Source organism: Calidris pugnax, unplaced genomic scaffold (genome assembly GCF_001431845.1).
Source record: "Calidris pugnax isolate Ruff unplaced genomic scaffold, ASM143184v1 scaffold273, whole genome shotgun sequence".
In the NCBI taxonomy this organism is placed as follows: Eukaryota; Metazoa; Chordata; class Aves; order Charadriiformes; family Scolopacidae; genus Calidris; species Calidris pugnax.
In genome coordinates, this window is record NW_015094508.1 from 11,090,563 (window position 1) to 11,113,930 (window position 23,368).

General features: G+C 39.7%; 1 protein-coding gene across 2 annotated transcripts in view; it reads left to right on the forward strand.

Moving 5' to 3' along the window:
• The window catches only part of SLC38A9 (solute carrier family 38 member 9), a 47,926-nt gene extending 33,360 nt beyond the window's left edge, over positions 1–14,566 (forward strand). For both annotated transcript variants that reach the window (XM_014964808.1, XM_014964809.1), the window contains 4 exons: positions 3,650–3,763; positions 5,056–5,204; positions 11,573–11,662; positions 13,400–14,566. In XM_014964808.1, coding sequence (XP_014820294.1) covers positions 3,650–3,763; positions 5,056–5,204; positions 11,573–11,662; positions 13,400–13,565 — 519 coding nt within the window. In that variant the 3' untranslated portion in view covers positions 13,566–14,566. The remainder of the gene's footprint in view (positions 1–3,649; positions 3,764–5,055; positions 5,205–11,572; positions 11,663–13,399) is intronic.
• Positions 14,567–23,368: the final 8,802 nt, after the last annotated feature.

The window sequence follows — 23,368 nt, forward strand, 5'->3', positions numbered from 1 at the left end:
GGGGCAGCACCTCTTTTTTGAGAAGTGACCAATCTGAAATGACATGATCAAAAGGTACTTCTTCTAATGTGGTAATAGTTACTAAGCACTGGTAGAGGCTTCTCCATCCAAGAAGCAGCTCTACAAACTAGCTTTCACTGTGCCACTGAGATAAAAATGAACTACTCTGTCCATGGCATGCAACAGGGAAAACAAGGCCAGAAAGTTGCCTGTTCTTTTCAGCATCACATAGGAAATACCTCCAGAGCCACAGAGCCTTCACTGTGCTGCATCCAGTCCTGTGCTGCAGGTCCAGCCTGCGCCTGGGTACTAGTCTGTGAGTGTGATTTATCAGACTCATCCTTTCGTTAGGAGGCTGATCTCTGTCTTCTTTCTGCTGTTGATGCCAGCCTCAGTCACCCAATTTTCTGTTCGTCCAGTGGAACTTCTAACACTCTGTTCTGTGCATCTGACTAGAAAAGCTCCTGGTCGGCAGTAACTGTGTCTAACATATGTTCTCCACGTTCCACCTCAAAATCTGCCTGTTACTTCAGGTGTACTTGACCAAGTGTTTTGCAGGTGATAAGCTGTGATCCTTATGGACTGTGACCTGCATGTTATTGTTGGAACTTCCTTCCCACTTTGATCCCCAAAATACTTCCTTCTTTCAACAATTTTTTCTACGTTTGATTCTTAGATTATAAACTTGAGGTTATGAGGACTGCCATATCCTTTATGCTTAGGCACCTGCCACCACAGTGGTGTCCATTCTGAATATAAACATCTTAATAGAAAATTTAAAATAGACAAATGCGATTATTGCTCTGTTATTTAATTTTAATCCTTTTATCTCTCTCCATGTGTCCTTTGGTTTTATCTGGAATTGTGCTGTCTAAATAGTATTTATAGTCAAGGTCTTTAGGGTGTGAACCCAGGTCTCCTGAAGATAAATGAATGAAGAGTTCCTGTTATGTACACAAACACACACTGTTGTACAAAGATAACTGCCTTACATGCAGAAGCAGGTGTTTACAAGGGAGCTGACAGATGTTTGAGAAAACTCGAAAACTTGAATTTATTTTGTCTTTATTTCTTGCTGCTTATGGAAATAAAAATCAGTATTCTTTGCGTGGTGACAACACCTGAAGAAAAGGGCCTGTTGCTATAAAAATACATTATCAAAATTATCTCAGCACTGAGTTTCAGGACAGATTAAAGCATACACCCTTAAGAACTGTAGGAGCATGGGCTGGTTACTATGATCACAGGTAATAGCACACCAGCTATCTGCTCTTAATCAGGTGTAGTCCAAAGGACACAGTAAGAATTTTATTTCAGGTTCGTTGTCCTCAAAGCTGCAAGTAATTGTCACAGCAAAAAACAGTCTTACAGTTGGTTCTATATCTTACACATAGGCTGAGTACAAATAGCAACTGCAAGTTACTGTGCTGCCTTTATGCATGAGGAATACACCTAAAACACCAATTCTAAAGCAAGTGAAAAAGTTTGGTCAGGTGATGTGCCTTAAGGAGGTCTTGGGTGTATTTTGAAAAATTTTCCAAGTCCTGTCTTTAAGAGATGAGAGTCTGTGTCCTTGTGAAACCACCTTACCCTGATTAGTCTCTTGCTCTTGCAGTTAATGGAAGTTACTCATAAATACCTATGAGAAATCTGGATGCTCAGATTTAGTGTTCCTAAAATCACTTCTATGATGGGCACTAGTGCTTTTGAAGAGGTAGCTGTTATATAAAACCCTGTACAGCTTCTTATGTCACTGAGGAGAAACTCTGGGAATAATTTAAAGAAAATGCTATTGCTCAACCTCTGATGGAGGTTGGTAGACCTTACTTAGGGACCAGTGTGAGGAGACTGGAGATTAGAGAAGCATATTGCAGCTGCCTGTGGCTGGTCAGCAGGAGGAGGAGGTTGTAGCTGGACTGTGCAGATGCCCGGGGCATGAGGACTATCCTGGGGTGCACATTAACAGTGCGGTGCTGTCTGATGAGAAATGTCATCAGCCTTTTGCAAGCTGGTGGGAAAAAGGCAACAAAAGCACTGGCAAAATGAGCAGGAGAGTCCAGTTCCCTCACTAAAAACTGGCTTCCTTCTAAACATTTTTCTGAAACTCATAATCTAGCATTTTATACTTCCTTCAGGGACTGCCTTGCCCTCAGAAGACTCCAGAAAGGTATAGGATATGCTTTTTTTTTGTCAAAGAGATAGTGTGAAGGAACACTTAGGGAAACATTTCCATGCACAGATGTGAGCAAGCTTTGTCCACGCTTAGTGAGCTGGCTGGAGGCCACGTAGTCCTAATAATTTGGTGTTGTGCCTGAGCTATTAAGACTTGCTTCTCAGTCATGGGAAAATAGGGTCGTATATTGAAGCATTACTTGTAATCCTTTAATAAGCTGATTATTAGCAGCAGCTGAACAAATGGTTTGCTGTAACGTAATGAGTGTTTTGTAGTGTAGCATAAGCTTACACAGAATATAGTTAGTTAATAACTAGAAACAAATGGTCTCCCATTTCATTTCCAAAAAAAAAAAAGAATTGATGTAGAAGAGTAACCCACTAAGTACAGTGCTATGAGGTCACTGTGATGTATCTGTGGATTCTGCAATTTCATAAAGTACTTGAGTAGATTTGCTGCTTATTTTCCAATATTAAATATTGCTAAAAACTTTTAATTATTTTTGTGTAGTTGACAATCTTTATATATTCCATACTTCATAAATATAGTCAACATTTTCATAAGAGAAAATTTCATTTTCATAAAGTTAAGGTTTAAATCCATATTTAGATATATGTAATATAGTTAAATATGGATTTATAAGCCTGGCTTCTGCACTGACTCCTAAAAATCTTTGACTTATTTAGTGCATTTATTTGGGGTGTTTATAGAAATTCAGTAATGAATCAGATAGGCAATTTTAAATGGAAGAGTCATTATAAAATACAATGCTAAAGCTAAAGGGCATATATACTTCTGTGCCTACCTGTGCCTTTCTGTTTTATTTGTATTTTTTATTTAATGGTGCATTAGCTATGCCTTCCATTATCATGCCATTTGTACAGAAGCCTGACTCATTAGTTTCTGGTTTGGAGCCGGCGTGTGTGGATCATCCTCTTAGGCTTCAAAGCAACTTCTTAAAAAATGCCCTTTACATTATATCTGCAGTTGGGTAGGCTGATGTCTTTAATTGCAAGACTTTAGTCCTGGCAAGAAATTTAACATATAGCATTGCTGGGCTTTCGGTGTCCCAAGGCTCTTACTAGAAATAGGTGAATATAAGAAAGTAGAGCGTGTTTCTTATTTGTTTGTTTTAGTAACTAGCCTACATTTCTGTGTCCAGCAACATGCTGCGTCTGTTGGCATATCTGTTTCTTGATGCCTCTTCTGCATGTAGATAGATACATAATACTTATCCAGCTCCACTTTGGGGTATCTTCTTGTAGCTTTCTGATCTGATGCAGGAGCAGATTTGTAATCCCCATGCAAGTAATAGAAAGTAAAAGTAAAAATGTAGAAGTAATAGCAATAAATATAAAACATTAATAAATCTAAAAATAGCAGTAATAAGTGCAATAGAAATCTTTTTATGAGGCTTTGATTTTGCCTGTTTCGGTGTGTCAGTGCTGGCCAAAATAGGATTTTGTTTTTCCTCAGGTGAGAGATCTCTCAATTGCATACTTCCTGGTGGGATTAACCTATTTGTATGTTGGAGTGATAATTTTTGCATCTTTTCCTTCTCCGCCACTATCCAAAGAATGTATTGAACAGGTGAGATATTTTACTCCCGTGTATATTTGTCCTCTATTTTGTCCAATATATGTCAAATATACTCCAGTGTATATTGTCCTGTATTTTAGTAAATATGTATTAAAAAAGGAACTGCTGCTGCTTCTTGCATCATGACTCACCCTGGCAGACACATCTGTCGTTGACTCTGGTCAGTTGGCTCATGCTTCATGGGCACTACCACAAGTAGATGAGTAATGCTTGTGTTATCTCATTCATATTTGTATCTGGTTGTCAGTAGTTCTATAAAAAACAAACATTTAGTAAGTACTCTCTGAAAGTTATGAAGCAAGGACCAAAATGAACAAATGAAAAGTTGAGGCTTTAATTTCTTTAATCCTGAAAAGTTTATGTTTAGTTGTGTGTGCAGTGACCAATCCCACTCATTGGGGTTGGTTTCAGTTACTCCAGAAAAAGAAATACAATGCAAGTGCAAGCTCGTTTAGATAGGAGTCCTTGCTATGGGTAGGTTTGGAGTCTAACTATGGTAAGCCTTGCCAGCAGAGTTCTTCAGATAATAGTACCACATGAAACACTTTGTGAAGGCTATTAAACTCTTATCTGCTTGTAGGCAAAGCTGATTCCCACACCCTAAATTACTTCAGAGATAGGAGTTATCAATTGGTGATCCATTTTATGCCAGGTGTTCCATGTCTCTTGCATAATATTTAGCAGTAAAACAGCATTTGAAGGCTTCCTCTGACTGTACGTTAGTTAGAACTGGTACCACTGTTTAACCATGAAATTATTTTGTGAAATAGCTTTGTGGGGTGAAATCCACAGTTAAATAATGGATGCCAAGTGATTTTCTTCCCGTTTATTTTCTGTAGTTATCCTAAGTACTATTTGTGTATTTCCTCAATACTTGTAGTATATGATCCCCTCCTCATTTGTATATGAGCCAGTTTTACTGATTAAATAACTTTTTAGCATCTAGATATGATATGACAGGTTAACAGGAGGATATGAATGCATCTGCCTGAAAAAACAGGTGGCCCATCCACAGCCTTGATTATTTGAGGATGTTCAGAAGATTAGAAGACTATTCCATCTTTAATGCTAACATACATCAGCCCTGTAATATTTAAAAATCAGTTGATATTTGGTGGAAAAGCAATTGTAGAATAGGGAGAGGGTTTTTCATGTTATGAAGTCCATTTAGCAGTTGTAGTTGCTTGGCTTTTCCCCCTTTCTTTCTTGCACACAGCTATTGAAAAGCAGGATACATATAATCAAGCCACCATTGATAAGCATAACATTATTCCTGTGTTTAGAATTTTCTAGATAACTTTCCCAGCGATGACATCATGTCATTTGTTGCAAGAATATTCCTGCTCTTCCAGATGATGACTGTATACCCACTGTTGGGCTATCTGGCACGAGTTCAGCTGTTAAGACAGTTTTTTGGAAATGCTTACCCAAGGTAAGGAGTCTCCCCCGTGACAAGGGTTTGGCACACTTTGCTTAACTGGCCTTCTCTTGTCAGAAATTTGGCTGAGCTTTTCGGGATTTCCTTTGCTGCATTAGGTAAATTTCAAAAGCTAATTTCACAATGTTTGTAGAGTCAAGGTGTGAATAGCCGTGCAAAATAAACTTGCCTGCAGATCGGGACTACTACAGCTTGGCAGAGCAGATTGGGGGGGTTCTTTTGGTTTTGCCCTTCATTTTGTCAATAAACAGGAATTTTGTCAACACAGTTCCTTTGTGTTATGCATTTATATGACAAAGGAAAAGTTGTGCAGGAAAAAAAATCTGTTCAGTCCAGAAGCATTTCATCAAGCAGTCTTTAAGCTGTGAAGGACATGGACTCTGTATATTAACCTTTTAGAGTGCCATATGTGTTTTGATTGTGCATAATTAGTAATCATCCATCTGTTTTTAAACATAGCTAATAGCTAAGTGACACAGTGTTAGCTGTGTTATCTAGGCTGCTGCTATGCTTATAAAAATAACTTTTCACATGCTAATTTCAGAGATGAGCCACACCCCTGCATTTGTACACTGTCTGAACTCCAGGGAAGAGCTGGTCCAGATTTCAATTTTAGTTTGGGGTTTTTTTAAAAATAAAGCCTAGGACATTTATATTTGGTGTATTGTCTTAATCTGTCACAATGGAGAAGCCGGCATTTATCTCTGAGTTTCTTATTTTATATTGTGAATTACTGTTGATGGAGGAAAGGAAAAAAAATATCCCAGTAAGAAACGTGTGTTTCCTCTGTGGCATGAGCAGTAGCATACAGGTCTGGGAAGACGCTGTTCCAAGTTTCAGGTTTCTTCTGGGTCCTAAAATAGGTATGAGAAGGTCTAGAAATTGGATGCCTAAAATTAGGCAGTGAAATAAGTGCCTGCTTTTTTTGATGCTAAATTGTACACCACTAAACGTTGAGGAGATTTTTAGGAACTGCTGCGAGTTACTATTGGAAACAAGGCCATTGATTTAAGTGCTAAACACGGATTTTACAGCCACTGGAAAATAGCCATGCCCTTTATATTGTGTGGATGTGCCTCTTCCTATCTCCTCCCTCCTGTTGCTCCCTGACCAGAATGGTTTTCATTTCCCTCATGCCCTCTACCAGAACCTACAGCTTCATCCCAGCCTCTTCTGAGGTTAATTCCAGCTTGCTGTTTTAAGCCTTCATGGTATGACGAATGTGATGATGCAGATATTTGGTTGGTTCTTGTCTCCAGGATGTCCTGTGGGTAGCTTCACTCACTTTTTTTTTTTTTTTTTTAAGAGTCCCTATAGGGAGGTATATAAAGTTTATGAGAAGTCAAAAATGGTTTCCAGAAAGCCATTTAAATTGTTCCAACCTATAGTGATATACATAGTACATTCTAGCTGGCTGGTTGTGTCTCCCTCTCTAGTACTCTCTAGTATCCCAGGTATCTCAAATATAGCAGAGAAATCACTCCCCTAATCTGCAAACTCTGGCTTCTGTGCATTTACAACCAGCAAGGTCAGCCCTTGGTTTTAATATGCAATGGGGACTAACTGAAGACTGGTAGCAAGCACAGGACCTGTCTCTGGGAGGACAGTTAAGATTTACAACCTAGATGTGAAATATGTCTTCCGATGACTTATTCTCACCAGTAGCTAAAGCTAGTGATGATCTTTTAGTAGCACTGTGCCTATATCACTTTTCTAGGAAAAAATTCAGTACTCTGTGTTTTTCCCAGAGCTGCTGTTGTGGGGAAACATTTTGCAAAATATGAAGAAGTAGGTCTTACTGACATAAACTGATTTCTCACTGGGGAACCTGTTGATCCATCCTGAAGAACCTACCTGGAAATACTAAGTTCAATGGCTTTTGTGTAGGAAAAATCTTTAATGTTGAGGGCTAACAGTTGTCAGGCAGTAAGGACATTGACCCACAGGGACTCAAGCTTTAGCTCGATGTGTGCATAAGGAGTATGTATGGAGGGAAATATTCGTGGTGACTTAACCAGAGAAAACGTCTATGTATGTAATGAACCAAAAGAATGAAGCGGGAGAAAAGGAGCAGATCAGAAAGTGGGGCTCTGTGCTGTTCCTGTGGAAGAATTAAAAAAACCTAAACAAACAAAAAAAAAGCCAAACCAAACCGACAGTTTAAAATCTTATATTTTTGTGACTGATTCGGTATGATTACATGATTTTTCTACCTTTTCCTATTTTTATTTTCCGGTTGTAGAAGTGGGGTTTAGGGGTGTGCAGTGATGGTATACCCATCCGTTTATACAGCACATTGGGTGGAGTGCTGAATTCATATTGACTGAGGATCTCTGTTGGCAGCCCAGCCTTGTTTAACCCTGAGATTCAATGTGCTAAATCACGTGTAATTCCATACGTGATCCTTCCTATATGAAGTTTCCTTTGCAGCTGAGAGAATGTTATAAATTTACCTTCTGGCTATAATTGTCCAATTATTTCCTTTTTTACAAAAAAACCCACCCACCTCCTCCTTTGGTCCAAGTGTCCATTGTAAGTTTTCCTATCTTCATCTTTAAGCCTTGGGTTGCTCCATATGGATGTGCTGCAGGTTTCAGATGAACTGGAAGCTCCTTGATACTAAAAGTTAGGTTTCTTGATGTGAACAATTGCTTGCAGATGTGGATACCTGCTGCTGCTCCACGTATGCTGGTGTACAGACTACAACACAGAAAGTGATATACTGGGATGAAACCCAAGGAACTGTTCATTCTCTTCTTCTCTCCCTGGTGTTGTAAAGAAAGGCCAAAATGTCATGTATTGGGAAATTAACTTTCTTTTCTAAAGTGAGACGTGTTTGCAATGCTATCATTTAAAGGGTGACTTAGGGCCAGAGGCATGTGGTTTATCTGCTGTTTCTTACGTGACTCTGGATTCTCTTATATGTACAGAAAGCTCATTTTGTTATTGTTACTGGCTCTTGGCTACAGTGATATTTGCGACATTCCCTTGATTAATTATATGCCACGCATAAAATTCTTTGTACAGTCATCTGATCAGTTTTTAAAACTTCTTAACATCTTTCCTGTTCTGAGAGGTTAAATAAGCTGATGGACAGAAATCACTTGGCTTTCCTCACAGATTGTCCTCCCTTTACTCCATGGCAGCCCAGCAGACCTGCCAGTTCTCCCGCAGATGTGTGTCTTCTGATGCAATTTCTGAAGTACATTTCTGCTGTTTGCAGGCGTGTTTAGTTATCTGCTCTTCACCTAGCTTCTCCTGCTTCTCAACTGCTGTGATTCATAGTCTTTTGACCCATGTCAGTTGAGTGAGATCTGCAGGGGAAAAAAAAAAAAAGCATGTTTAGATACAGTGACCTTTCAAAAATTCTTACTTAAATTATCCTGTTTTGCTTTTTTCCTTGTTTTCCTGTTTTCCTCATTGTATGTGTTCACCCCTGTGACTCCATGCTGAGTCCAGCACTTCTAATTTCCTTGCACCTAACCTGAGTTTTTATCTTTAAGTGTCCCCTGCCCTAGGGCTTGGTTTCACAGTTTTCAGTGCAATTGTTACTTTGAGGATGCTGAAGTTAATTAGATGTATGTGGTCACTGCTGTTCAGTGGCTTAACCGTAGCTACGGCTTTCACAGGAGAGAATTTGATAGAGCTCTTCTGGCACACCAGGTTGTTTCTCAACTCTGTGAATCTGAAAGGTTAACTTTGCAATGGAGGGAAAAAACAAGGCTTAGGGAAAAGCTTGATTTATTATTTTTAAAAATTTTTCCCTCCTCTCTACTATGGTTTTCCTGGGTTTGCAGGATTTTTGCAGGCGAGCAATGATTCCCTTTATAGAAAAGATCTAGAGTCTTCATCTGCCCAACCGAGAATATTGAGTCTGAGGACAAAAAATAAAAGAGGGAGTGCCTTAGATTGCCGTGGGTGTGCCTCTTCTGTGCATTACAGCCTCCTTGAGGCAATCCAGTCTGTGTCTCAGGGTGCCCAGGTGGAGAATCCAGCCCTGGCATGGGCCACCCAGACTTACGAAAAATACTATCTCAAACAGTACAGCAACTAGTAGCCCTAAATATAAGATTCTTCTTTATTCAGAAAGATAGATTTATTTTTTTTTCTAAATGATAATGCCTTTCTCTCCATCAAGAATGAGGCTTTTTCCTGTCTGAGATGCACTATGAATATCAGCCTAGGTCATAGAAAGGGTTTGCTGGTTAAACACTTGTTGTCCAATAGCATTATTATAACTCAGGCTGTTTCAAAAAGGTAGAAGAAGGAGCACTGATGTTCCAGGAGAGAAATACAGTATAACCTTTTGCCCTGAAATAGATAGATTTAAATTATTTTCAGACTTTTTGATTTTGTATTGTACTTGAGGATCCTGCTTAGTTGTAACAATTAAAACTGCAAAGCACTTCTCTGCAAGTACAGAATTGTTTTGGAGTCTCCAGAATTTTGAGACCATTGTTTTCAGTTGAGACTGAAATTGCTGCTCCCTGAGCCCCGGATCAATAAGTTGAAAAATGTTTCATTTCACACCAAACACACACACACACACACCATTCGCTTTTGAAGCTGTAAGAAGCTAGAATTAGTTTTTTAAAAAGAAACAACTTTGAACTACCAAATGACTTCTGTTTTAATGCATGCCAGAATGAAGTACTGAAGAATTTTTTCAGGTTTTCTGCTAAAATGTTCTGGACTGACCCAAGTTTGCAAAATATTTTTGAATTACTAACCATGCACTCTTTTTAATCCCTCTTGCTAAAAAATTCATCTCAGCAAAAATAGAATGGAAGAAGTGCCATCATTTTCTGTCTTCGTAAACCTTTGGCTTCAATTGTGCTACCTGACAGTAAGATTTGCAATCTGCCATGTGTGTGGAGAGAGAGGAAGTTAATTTTTAATGGCAAACACTTTTTTGTGAACAGTTTAGTTAAGTGGCTTTCCTTAGCAATATTAGAGAAGCAGTAGACATTTGGTCCTTCTTTCCCTAACAATTCTGATTCTTGGGATTTTATTTTTTATTCCTGGGGTTTTACCAAGTTTATATCCAATTATGTTTTTGTTTAAGTTTCAACAGCTGTATTCCCACTGTTATCTTCAGTTTCTGAGGTACCCCTCTTGTACCATTGTTAAAATGTCATGTACAAAATTAAAGGTGTTATTTCTGCCTTTTTTAAACCAATTTTTAAGATAAAACATCAGAAAGAGTCCGTATCTTAAGTTATTACTTTGTGTTTTCATTACCTTCATTCCTCTAAACTTTAGTGAGACTATTCTACGTCTCTAATCTTTCTTCCTAACTGGGAAACTGGCAGCCAGTCTTTCAGTCATGAAGTGGTCACTTCTAAAAAGCTTCTTAGTTAGTGACATCCTCCATAATGCAGATACTTTCTAGAGTTAAGAAAAATTAGCATTGGCTTAAGGATTTTGTTTATTTTAGGAAATCATATCCTCCAGAAGAATAAACAAAACCTGTAAGTGTACGTGTTTCCTCTGCATGAATTCTTTTTTCCCTTCATAGAAACAGCTGTGTGACCAAAATATCACAGTTTTTTTATGTTTCCTGACTTTACCTTACGTTAAAATATGCCAACATTTCATATTCTCTAAAGAAAACTGATACTCTCCAGAGTCTTGGCTCTGTGGATAACTACACTGGGTTTGTCTGATGCATTAAAAGCTGCTTTTGCAGAACAGAAAATCACTGTTTTTTTAAATCCTTAATGCAAACAGGAAAGTAACAGGAAATTATTTGTAAAAACAAATTCAACGAAAAGTTCCAGCATAAATAGTATGCAGGTCATATAGTAAATGACATCCCAGCATCCTAAATGTTCGAGCTCTATCAAAGTGCATTTTTCAAGTGTTTTTTTCACATTTTTCAAGTTCTAAGGTGTTATTTGCCCCCTAGTATTCTATGTAATGTTTTCCACCCAATGCATCTTTTAATTTCTTCTGGTTTCCATTAGTTCACTTTGAACAATTCAGATCATTCTCTGAACAAGCTGATTCTTTCTTGTGGGAATTATTTTATACAGTATTGTTTCTTTGGCATTTGAATATCCATCTGAAATACTTCAGTGCTGAGTACCACGTGTGGTGTTTTTCAGAAGAACTGCCAAATTACACATACTTACTCCTTAAGAATATTTTGAGTCAAAACACTAGATATTTAGAGTTTGGCACTCTGAATATTCAGTAGATGTTATGTTTACTGTGAAATTAATTAGCTTTAATAGAGCGAGTCATGCGAATGGAAACACCATACATGTACCAGTTAAATGTTAGTGTGAATGAAGGATAATGATGGTATTTTGTAATAAATACAGCATAGATTTTAACACTCTTTCCTCACTTTCCTGTAGCATTTTCCATGTGCTCGTCCTGAACATAGCAATTGTAGGAGCTGGAGTAGCAATGGCAAGGTTTTACCCGAATATAGGAGGTATCATAAGGTGAGTGTTGCTTGTACGGTCAACTTGCCTGTGGTGCTGCTGCATGTTTGTTGTTGGAAAGGAACAGTGTGAGTGCAGGTAACTGTATATTTATATTTTACGAGGCTTATACCTTTTTAAGTTGTAAATAATTATTTAGAAGCATAAACAATCAGCTCTTTTAAAGTTCTGGCAAGCAGCTATCTGTAGTGCTGCCTCTGTATCTGAGGAGATTGGGATGGTACCCTGAGATACATTGGAGCTGTGTCTGAGGACCTTGTAACTATACACATGAAAGAATATGGTGTCAGTAGAAAAGTTGCTCGGTTGTTGTGTGGCTTCTGTCAAGTTAAGACACTGTGTTAAGACCATTTGAAGCTGTTTTGAAAGTCCGTAATAAAAATCCCAAGAAAGCAAGTAACTTCAAAGGGAAAAGTGACATAAAAGGTGTACTTCTAAACGATATCCTAAATTTACCACATTAATAAACACCTAGGATTTCTCAAATTGAGAAAGTTGAGAGGAAATAATCTAGTGAGTTTTTTTTATTTTCTACATTTGACATCACCGTGTTTGTAATCATTGTCATTCATTCCTACTTTGCATCTTTCATACAGCAGCCAGGAGAGGGAGGTGTTTAAAAATATAGAAATTTGCAATTATAAAACCAGAATGACAGGCTTGGGTCTGACCAGAGTAATGAAATAACTTACTTTTGCTCAGTGGCTGATCTTTGAGGTTTTTTCCATTTCCTTTTTTTTTCTACCTCTCCTCTTAGTGAAAATTTTTGTATTCCAGTAATAGACATGGTCTGGTTATTAATTCCAAATAATATCATGCAATACATTTCTGTGTTTGCAGACTAATCCTGATCTCTGCTACTGTGTGCATACTGTGCATAGTAATAAATCACTTTGAACAGTGAATTTCCAGCTAATAAATTGTATATATAGTCCAACTTAGGTATTTGCTTGTTTTGTGTTGCAGATGGTTACTTTGTATTATGATGTTTCCTCTGTTTAAAAGGAATGTCCAAATATTTGAAATAAAATATGTTTTCAGTTAATAATGCACGTTTGGCTGCAGTATGTAGTAGGTAAAACTCACAGTAGGGGAAAATAATGAGAAGGTTTTGGTTAAGCAAGGGAGTGGTTAGAAAAAGAACAGTTAAATATTTCACTTGCTGTGGTTACCTTCACATTACGAGGAGGGCATGTTGATCTTTTCAGGTCTGGAGAATGGTTTGCTAGGAGCTCATTAAATAAATCAAAATAAAATTTGCAGATTTGGGAGCATTTTTACACTTACATGCTTTAATATGTGCCCTTAGGTGGCTGGAGTGCAACGAGATTTGCAGTTCTGACAGTGAAGGATGCCTACCAAAGGATGCACTGCCCAGTCTTTTTCTCTTGCGTGTTGGCAAATTTCTCCAAACCAAGTAGAAATACTGAGCCAAAGATAGGGAGTCAGCCCCAGAAGCATCTGGGGATGTGACTGAAACATCAGAGTCACGTCAGAGTGCGGTTAAAGGGGAGCAGGGGGCTGAGCAACACTGAGGGGCATAATTAAATGCCACTGAAGGACAGCAAGGAGCAGAAATTGGTGTTTAGCGACTGTAGATAGTCATTTGTCAGCCAGACCGTTCATTTGTTAGAGGGGGTGAAATGACAACAAGAAATAAGAGTTAACACAAAGCATCCTTTCATTCTTTTTTTTTTTTTTTTTTCCCTCTTTTCTTCATCCCCTCCCTTTCCTCAGATACTCTGGAGCAACATGCGGCCTGGCCTTTGTGTTCGTGTATCCATCCCTCATCTACTTGATCTCCCTGCATCGTGCTGGGCAGCTGACGTGGCCAGCAGTGATCATTCACATCCTTATAATCCTCCTTGGACTGGCTAATCTGATTGCACAATTCCTATTGTGAAAACTCCCCCTTTTCTCTGTGGCTGTCACAAGTGGTGCTGTGACATTTGGCAACAGCCTTGAGCAACGCTGTCACGCCTGAGAACGAGCAGTCCTCGATACGATCTTCTTGAGAAAAGCTGCACCTTTGAGACAAATTCAGAACACATCTCTCGGGAGCCTGTCGTGCTCCTCTAAAAACACAATTTTATGGGAAGTGAAAAAGTTCAGATTTGAGTGGGGTAGTTCTCCTGGTTTTGTTGAACCTACATCAAAGAATAATGAAGCTCAAATATTGTTATTTTTTACGGCACACATCTGAAAACACAAAACACACAACTTTCCGACTCAGGCCATAAAACTCCTGTTTACTCCAAAGGAACTGTCCTTACCTTTAGTAACAAACACTTTCACAACATTGTTCAGTGACTGTTTGAAATGCTCTTTTGTTGCAAGTTATTTTCCTGTTTTATTTGGAAAACGAAGAAATTATTGTCTTTGCTTTTTTTTTTTTTTTTAGGTTAATTTATAGTCATTTGGGTCAAAATGCACTGTTAATTTTGAATATGCTGTTAAATTTCTTTGGCAATATTTTTCCTCTAGGAAGTTCCAACTAAGAGAAACAATAAACTCATGTCTCAGTGTTTTATTCAGAACCAATATGTACACAAGTTATTTGTGATCTTCCAATGAAAAAAGTCAGGAGGAGAACAAAAAATTAGAACAAGACAATTAAAATTAGAATTCCAGGCTTGACCTCACTTCAACTCTGTTAACTGGCTATTATGTGCTGTGAAGTTGTCTTGTCAGGAGCTGCATGTGGTTTTATGGATGCATGTTGGACACAATGTTCATCACAGCCTTGTTCCCTCCCTGGTAGGGTCTTATTCTAGTGGTCTCTCCCTATGATTTCCACTACTCCTTTCCACTCTGTTACATTACTCTTGAAGTTTTGGATGTGAGCAGAGAGACAAAGCTAGCACTTGTCAAAATTGTGGAATAAATCAAATAATTTAAGTTTCAGATAATTCCAAACAGATCCCTTTCAATCTGAGAAGGGTTTTATTGTGGGACTTTTTTAACTTACCATTTAGTAACTTCAGAGGATGTACCTGCATAAGCACACCGACACCTTCCCTCACCTCCTGTCTGTGAGTCTGAGTCTTAACCCAAAACATGCAATAATTAAGTCACCAGACGCTAGTGGAATGTCATCTTTTGTGGTTGGAAAGAGACTAAAAACTTCTCTTTGTACAGAATTTCAGTGTATTAAAATAATCAACAAATGCAGAATAATTGAAAGAGGACTCTGAGCCATGCTGAATTCCAAACTAAGTAAAAGAGTTGGAGTCATCCAATATTTGTGAAGTAGGAGTTGAGTTGGGAAAGATAATTACATTGCAGGGTAAGAGTTCATGTTTTCATCAGAAAGACAATGAAAAGCATAACTTAGATAATCTACCATGCTTCTCTGGGAAACGATGTGAATTTTTGTAGTAATAATGTAAATCCATTTGTTAGAGTTAGGCTCTTCAAACTGTGTAAAGGACACTGAATTGCATAAGTGTCCTTTGATTTGTGTGAAATACAAGGTAATGTGGATTTGGAATATTATCTACTGAATAGAATAATTATTTCAGATTCTCACTATTTTTCTTGTGAAACTTTTTGTGTCTTTAAATCAGAATTGGAGAATACATCCATCATCTGTTCTGTGTTAGAGAGAAGTATTTGCCCCATCCTGGTCATCTTCCTTGTGTATAACTGTTATTTTCCACTGCTTGGTTTCCTTATCCTCTAGGGCATACGCATCCACCCTTTCACTGAGCATGTCTTGCAGTGCTCACACCATTACCACTGTCCAGCATATCTGGTTTTTAGGGACTGGGTCTGACTTCTCTCGTAAAATACTTCCTTGAATGTCTGTGTAGTCATCCCTGCGTGTAACCTGATGGCTCTATTGCCTCAGCAATCTCAGCAGTGTATTTCACCAGTTAAACCTGTATTTTTATTTTTTACTTTCCAACAAACTTCCTCATCTTTCCAACAAATTTTACAAATTTACAGTTCCGTAACTGTAGTATGGTGCTAAAACCTCCACAGTTACTTGATAAAGAAGAGAAGTGCTTGAACACCAAACAGAAAGGACAAAAGATGCAGGATGTGGAGCATCATTGGCTCATTCACATCAAGCTCCTGTGCTTGCTTATGGTAGGTTCAGTGCTTGATTTAGGTACAAACCCTGATGAGTGCAGGTACTTCAATTTGGTATGACCTTCCACATTCCATCCAGGTACGATTCCATGAGTTAAATCCTTACCATTGAAGCAGATAGTAAAACGCCCATTGATTTTTGCAGAATTAAATTCCATTAGGATCTAGTAGTTCAACAGAAATTCCCAAGTAAGACAGAGTTCACGGTGAAATGTCTTAATTGCATCTCCTATCTGTTTGTCTCTTTTCCAGTTGTGCAATGTGGAATGATCTGAGTTAATATTTAGAGGGAAATTATTCTGTACCTTTCTAAAAGCCTGTTTTAGCTGTGGGTTACAGAGATAGGTTCTTGCACTATTTATTTCTACAGGCCTCTAACAGCCTTGATTTGAATTATAAATTAATAAGTTTTAAAGTGATGACAAAAATTTAATCACACTACATTTTCTTATGAGAAAGTCTTATTGTACTACATGCAGTTGAGATATTTACAAGCATCAGAAGTTAGGAGTGTGTAAGTAAGAGTGGTATTTTCAGGGTTTTTTTTCTTTGTCAGCAGCCAATATCCTAAGTAATGTTTTAAAATTTAATGGCAACTTAAAATGGTCTAGAAGACCATTTCTTCTAGTAGAAGTAGATTGCAACGTCTCTTCTCGTGCAAGCACAAAATGTAATTCTCCACAAATGCACACTTCTCCTTGCCTGCTCATGCGAGCTGCAGTGATGGCCAGCTAATTCCAATTCCTTATGTTCTCTGTTCCAGCAAATCATCGTGTGATTTAGTGGAGCAGAAAAAGTAATATATGGACCCCATATTGTATTGTGAGATGTAATTTATTACCTTCTCAAAGAAGAGAAATGATTTCTGCTGGAAATATTGAGTTCTGTCTTTACATTTGAGCTTTGCTGGAGTAAGCTGTGAGGTGAAATACTGTCAGCTCTGGGCGTTGAGTAAGAGCCTAAGGTTTTCTTCATAACAGTACCAGGCTCTTTGTTTGGCACCATCCCTGAAAATCCAACCCTTCATATTATGTGGCAACTCTGTGATGCAAACTGAAATTTTCATTGCATGAGGCTCAAGCAGCTGTAATCATCTGTGCTGATACCATCAAGCTCAAATCCAGATCTCATGATACATGAGACATTAACCCAGCATGACCTTTAGGAATTACCAAAGCATCAGTAGCTAGGGAAATTCCCAGGAAGCTCCAAGAGCAGTTGTGGACATGGCTGTGTGGTGAAGTTTTGGACGTGTCGGTGGGTGATTACACACAGGCTGAGCACCAAGACCAAGGGATTAGTTTTTCAGTGGGAGCTTTGTGATGAGCAGAAGTAGTTGTACTTTCAAAGGACAAGGACAGATGATGAGGCTTTTACATCTGCCTTCTGCTATGAGGAGAGAAAAAATTACCTTCTCCATATCCACGCTGGTGCTAACCTCAGTGCCTTGTCTGTAATGGCCTAACATCATCCCTTCCAGTTCCTTAATGTCATTTTGGCCCAGATTTTTCCTTTCAGCTTCTAGCAGTCTTCAGAAATCTCTCTGGTGCTTATTAGCTCTCAGTTTCCCCTCCCCTTGCTCTTCCCGTCACTCACAGCCCCGTCCATTCCTACAAATCAGTTTTTCCTATTCTGTCTCTATTAATAATGCAGTGTTAATGTATTAAATCCTTTAGCTCGAATGATAGGCACAGTAAAAAATGAGCATTTGGGATTCCAGATCTATATCATTTAAACAGAGGGGCTCAGGGAGGACGTTTTATGTAACATTTCATTTTTTCTTGAAGGCTCAGCCTGTCAAACTCCACGTACAAGAAGTACGTAAAGACACTGGCATTTGGTGGCGAAGCTGAAGGCTTTGTCAGATGGACGGTTTGCCTGCCCAAGCTGCAGGCTGCCCCCTCCTCCACCGGGTTCCTGCTGCACAACAGTTGGCTTTTGATTGCATGATCACGTAACGTTTTTTCCATAGGGCGTCATCTTGCCAGTGCAAAGGTTGCAGGAGCAATTTGTTGGCTGTCGTTGCTCAGACCTGGCATCTCCCAACTTGGAGTGCTGGACTTTGGGCAAACGTTAACTAACATGCAAGAACGCGCAGTCGACCCCAAGGTTGCTTAAAACTCCCTTTGTGGCCTGGGTCTGTGCATCTCCCTCCAACCCAACGCTGAGGGGCAGGGACAGTAGAACTGAATGCTGGAGCTGCTGTGGGAAGCGGGAGAGGCTTCATGGAGTTACCTGAGACAGTCGAATCTCAGCCAGTCTTCTCGGAAGTCCTAGGCACCCCCGAGTACCTACAGCCAGGGTGATGCTTCGATTCCTGCTGTGTTTGCAGGAAAACAGTGATAAGGGAGGTGAGAGATGTGATAGCCTCTGGAAAACATGTTTTTTTCCTTTCAGGATGTTTTGCTCCAGAGGACAACTGTACTAAACGTCTGTCAGGATTACAATAGATAGGAAGGCACCTGAGGAAAAATAATAATGGGAAAAGGATTAGTACTTGGTAAAACTGGTAGCAGCTGTACCAGCAAAGCAGCGTCCCTTCAGTCAAAAGCAGAAATTAACTTCTCTGGGCAGTTCATTAAATTTGGGGGCTGTCTTCAGTAATGAAAAAGCTACTTTAGGAGAACTCTTTGAAACTTCCTAACAGGAAGTAAAATGTTAGTGATACGCAAAGCACTGGCATGTTTCTTTTAGCTCGTTGTACCATGCTTGATGGCAGAGTACAGCATAAACTTTTTCTTCTGAGTTGGTGTTCTGTGCGGTTGGAGTCATGATCGGAGTATTTAATTTCTGCTGCAGTTGAGAACACCATTAAAGTTTTCTTGGAAAGGAACAGTTCTCAACTTGCCAGATCCTCTCTCTACTTCTCACTCTGGCAATTTCAGTGGTGGAACCAGTGCTACATAACTGTTGCTCTGTAGTTTATATTTCTGAACTCTAACTCATCTGAGCAGGGCAGGAAGAGTCTATTATCAAATTTACCTAATTATCATTTTTCCCATACATCTTGTTTTGTAATCCTGAAGTAGATTAAACGGTCCAGATGAAAAATGTGGCTTTATAGAAAACACTTTTTGGGCCTTTCTTAGTATGTTTATATTGCAACTTGGCTAAAGCTTATTGAATTATTTCCAATAGCCCAAAGACTGTTTAAAAACTGCTGTCCATGTGTTTCTTTTCATCATTGTTTGAATGGTCTTTTTTCAATTCCGTGGACCTTGTTCACTTCTGACATTTCATTAAACTGTTAGAGGAAGTTGAGATTAGTCAGGTCATTTCAAATCAACACAGCAAAGTCATTCAGCTGCAATATGAGGGGAGGAGAAATGCCTACACACTGAGTTCCAGGCTAGATACTAAATGCCACACCAAACAGAGACATTGTCCCCACTGCCCAGCTGGCTTCGTCTCTTAGAGCAAAAGGAGATTGTGTTAGGAAATTGCCACAGGGCATTCAAATAACGGGCCAGTTATGGGAGGAGAGAGGAGGCTGGCTTGCGCTGAAGCTGGGTTTTTTATTTATCTCCTCAGTGAGTATCTGCTTTTTGCATACAGCTGTGTAATAAGAGCCCAGCTTGGGATACGTAGTTAGCCTAAGCAAAGTCGGGGACATCCCTTCACCTTCCAGCTGAAGAGTTGAAGGGGTCTGGGCAGGTACAGGGTGGCAGAGGCAGTGAAGATGATTCCTGCCGGTGATTTGTGCTGGCTTTATTGGTTTGGGCCTGGGGAGAGCTCTTGTCCACTGGGCATGTCTTCTCCTGTGGAAGCGGAACACTCTGTACTAAGGGGAGGCTGATCTCACCTATCCTGTCTGCAGTCCTTCGGCTTGAGAGGGAGGATTTGCATAACTAAAGTCCTCTGTTATGGAAATACAGCTGCTATTTAGGGTGCAGCCAGGTTGACAACAATGGACAAAAGATCATATCCTGCGTCTGTGAAAGTTACTGTGAGCAGTTTACTCTTGCCGGGAAACTGTCTTCCTGAGATGAGAATTTTTCAGTCCTTGAAACCACTTCACCTTTCTTTATGGTGCCACCAGCTCTCTAACTATTTTCACAGCAGTGGCTCAGGTTTAAGTGTGATCTTGTCTCTCTTCTTGATATATCATACATCAAAGAAAGAAGTAACTCTGATAGCCAAATTCCAGTTAGTTGTGATTCCTTCTCTGAATGATTAGTTGGGATAGTGAAGGTGTAACAAAATCTGCTATTCTTAATGCTGGGGGGTAGGGTGAGGTTGGATTTTTTTAAACCAACTAAGTCTGGCCTCAAACAATATTGCTCTGTGAAAACAGTGAGTTGCAACTGCGTATACTGTTCCTGCTCCTACTTCAACAGAAGAAAACAAATTTAGTTAAAAAACAAATCAGAAGGTGACAGTCTTTGCACTCTGAATGCACTTGTTTGTACCACAGCCAGCTACCCCATCATAGCAATTTCAATCAATGATGGTTAGAGGTCCTCCAGAAATAAACTCTTACCTAAAGATGCACGGTTTTTCATTCCTTTCCTGTCTGTTTTCGTAGATAACTCAGGTCCCCAGTGAGCCCCTTTCAGACAGGTTTGTTCACCTGATTTGCACCTTGGTAATAAATTGCCTTTTAGTGGCATCAAAGGAGTATGTACGTGACCACAGGCTCCCACGCCTTCCCTGGGAGCTTATGAGACTCTCCCAGTTCTTTCCACAGTGAAATCTGCCCTCAATCCCCATCCGCACTGGAATGTCTATACTTACCTCTGAGGCCAAACTGCAAGTAAACTTCAACCATTGGGTAAACTTGTTAAAAACCTGGCTTCTATGGTTTTATTGTGAGAGCACCGCACCGTTTTCTTTAGCACATGACTGAGTCTTTTACCTTCATCCCATGTGTTTATACAGGGAAAATCAGGCCATTGGAGGGCAAAATGTTTTAACATTGTGTATGCTTCCCAGAGCACCCTGACTAAAGTGGGTCTCTTTAAAAATTAATCTAATAAAGTGATCTTCTGTGCTGAATCAGGGATAGAAGCACATCAACACTGCTTTATCCAGTATGTGAAGTGTCTGGAAAAAATTCACTGAAAAGTAAGATCCATAAGAAAGACAACTACAAAAAGAGAGAAGCTTTAAAAGTCATCAAAGCGCACATAAACAAAATTTTCTGGCAAGGCCAGCCTAGACCTCTGGCTTACTTGGGACGGCTGCCATCAATAGGAATCTTTCCCTTTGCTTTCAATGGGCACTGATTCAGGCCTTGGAGAAATTGCTCTTGAAGAGATTTTGGCAGTTAGGGGAAGATTCCATCAGCAACAGTGGGACTCGGCTTTCCACGCAAGAAGCTGGATGTGCTTCAGCAGCTGTTACTCAGGTGCAGTCGGACCTGCATCATGGTTTACGTGCTATATTGTTGAGTGTGATATAGCAGATTTACCTTTCAAAAAAGTCATTGAAAAGGTGGCTACCAAAGTAAAACACAGAATATGTGGGAAGCGCAATCTGATTTTTAATTTTTATTTTCTTTTATTTTTGTGCAGTGTTAACTCATACAGGAAAAAATAGAATACCTTTGAAGTACTACTAGCTGGATACTTCATCCCAGGGTGGGTCTTGCTTTTCTTTGGTTGGGCAAAAATGTACAAACACTCTGGGATTTGTGTGTAGTTGCATTGCTGCTCCCCTACGTACTTCTTCTTTGCCTGTTAGTTGTTTGTCAGCAGCATTTCTCTATGGAGTATTTTACAGCACTTGAACCACAAGGAAAGTATGCACCAAGCTGAACCCACTAAATTTGGTGAATAATCCGTTGTGTCTAGATGCTGTCATGCATTTGTGGGGAAGAAAAAAACACTAAGGGCACTCTGTCCTTTTCAAAAACACTTCTAAGGAATGGTCCCAGAGCTTTAAAAGATCCTCCCTTTCCTAAGTGCTGTGTGAATTTCCGTGCAGTTCACTACCTTCATTACTTACTAGAGCCACAAACCTCAGGCCAGCAGACAGCTGGAGAAGAGCTGTGAACTTTTTTGACCGCGTTGATTCTAAAATGTTAAGCCAAAGTATATATAAAGTCACTGAAGACTCTGAACTCAGTTTTCTGTCATGTGCTTCTCCGTCAGCCCCACCACTTGTCTGTTGTATCGCACTGCTTTTTAGAGCAACTAATCCAGTTTTGCTTAACCTAACTACCAGCTGTCCCTGTTCTGGCACTCCCAATGACAGAGCTTCTTCAGCAGATGAATAAATAGTTGCCTAGCCCATCGGGTGTCTCTGCAGAGCCACTGACCTGTGCAACTCCAGTAGAAAGAATCTTTTCTGTGGATCTGGAGGCCTCGGCACTCACGTTCTGGTGCTGACCTCTTTCGAGAGGACACTGGTAGGTATGCCTGACACACACACAACTAACATGCATCTGTCTGCTCTTGCTTGGCCCCCCAAAGTGCACATTGCAGCCTTTTGTCATGGAGTTTGCCTGTACTGGTCTGCGATCAGTTGCGTCATGGAGCCACCGTGATACCCGGGGCCCACCAGGAGGATGTGTCTGTGGCAACAGCCTGGCTCTCAGCAACAGTAAGACATCGTGGTTTTAGCTCTCAGGATTTTGATCCCATGTCATCTATTAGCCATGTTTCCCTGCCCGAGTTCAAGAGATATGTTTCCCAGTGGCAGTGAACGGGTCATGGACGGCCTGCTGTAATACAGGTACACACAGCCACAGCTACTCCAGTCTATATCCAGCCGTTCATACCTGAGGGGTGCCCTCCAGCTGGCAAATACATCAGCGCTGACTGCTTTGCTGTTCTTCCTTCAGGAGCTTTCAAAGGGGATAAAATGATGCCTTACTGAGCACACCAAAGCTGTAAAGCTGTAGCAGAAATAATAGGAAATTAATAGAGAAATGGCGTGCAGTGGCAAAAGCTACCTCAGGACATGTGCAGTTCCACCCAGAAACCTAGAGGTGCAGAGACAGAGGAAAGCATTGTGTCATTGTTTCCATCTTCTTAGCACTCACAAGAGTATTAGAAAATACTCCCAAGCATCACCAATCTCTCACTTTGGCCAGATACTCAGAAGCAGTCAGCCAAATATCCCAAAGCACTGCGTACTCCCATGGAGCCAAGTTAGAACTATTAAGTTGTAAGTGAATGACCTCAGCACAGGAGAACTGAATTTCTTCAAAAATTGTGCAAGCTGGGCAATCAAACATGGAAATCCATCCCACACTGTGCTTGTGTAGCTGATGCAAAAGCCTGTGCAGTCTCTTAACATTCCATATTACACTATAAACCTTATGAGACAAATGGAGTATGTTACTTACAAAGCTGTAGGCATTTAGATATGAAAAGTCATGCTCTTTAATAAATTATTTCTCTGCTTTTAAAGGTTTAGGTCCTCAACAATATATAGTTTTATTTGCTAATATGAAGTTACTCTTTCTTGGAGGAGATAGATTCTGTTGCCTGGCTCTCTTCACAACTTTAAAGGCTGACATAGCATTAAATAAACTGAAACACTTTGAACTTTCTAGACTTTTTCTTCTGTGAAACAACTATTATAGAAATGGCACTTAAAAGTGTGTCTTTTTTTGCCTTCAAGAGTTTTGGAGTAGTCCTCCTTTTTCAGTTTCAAGATGACCAA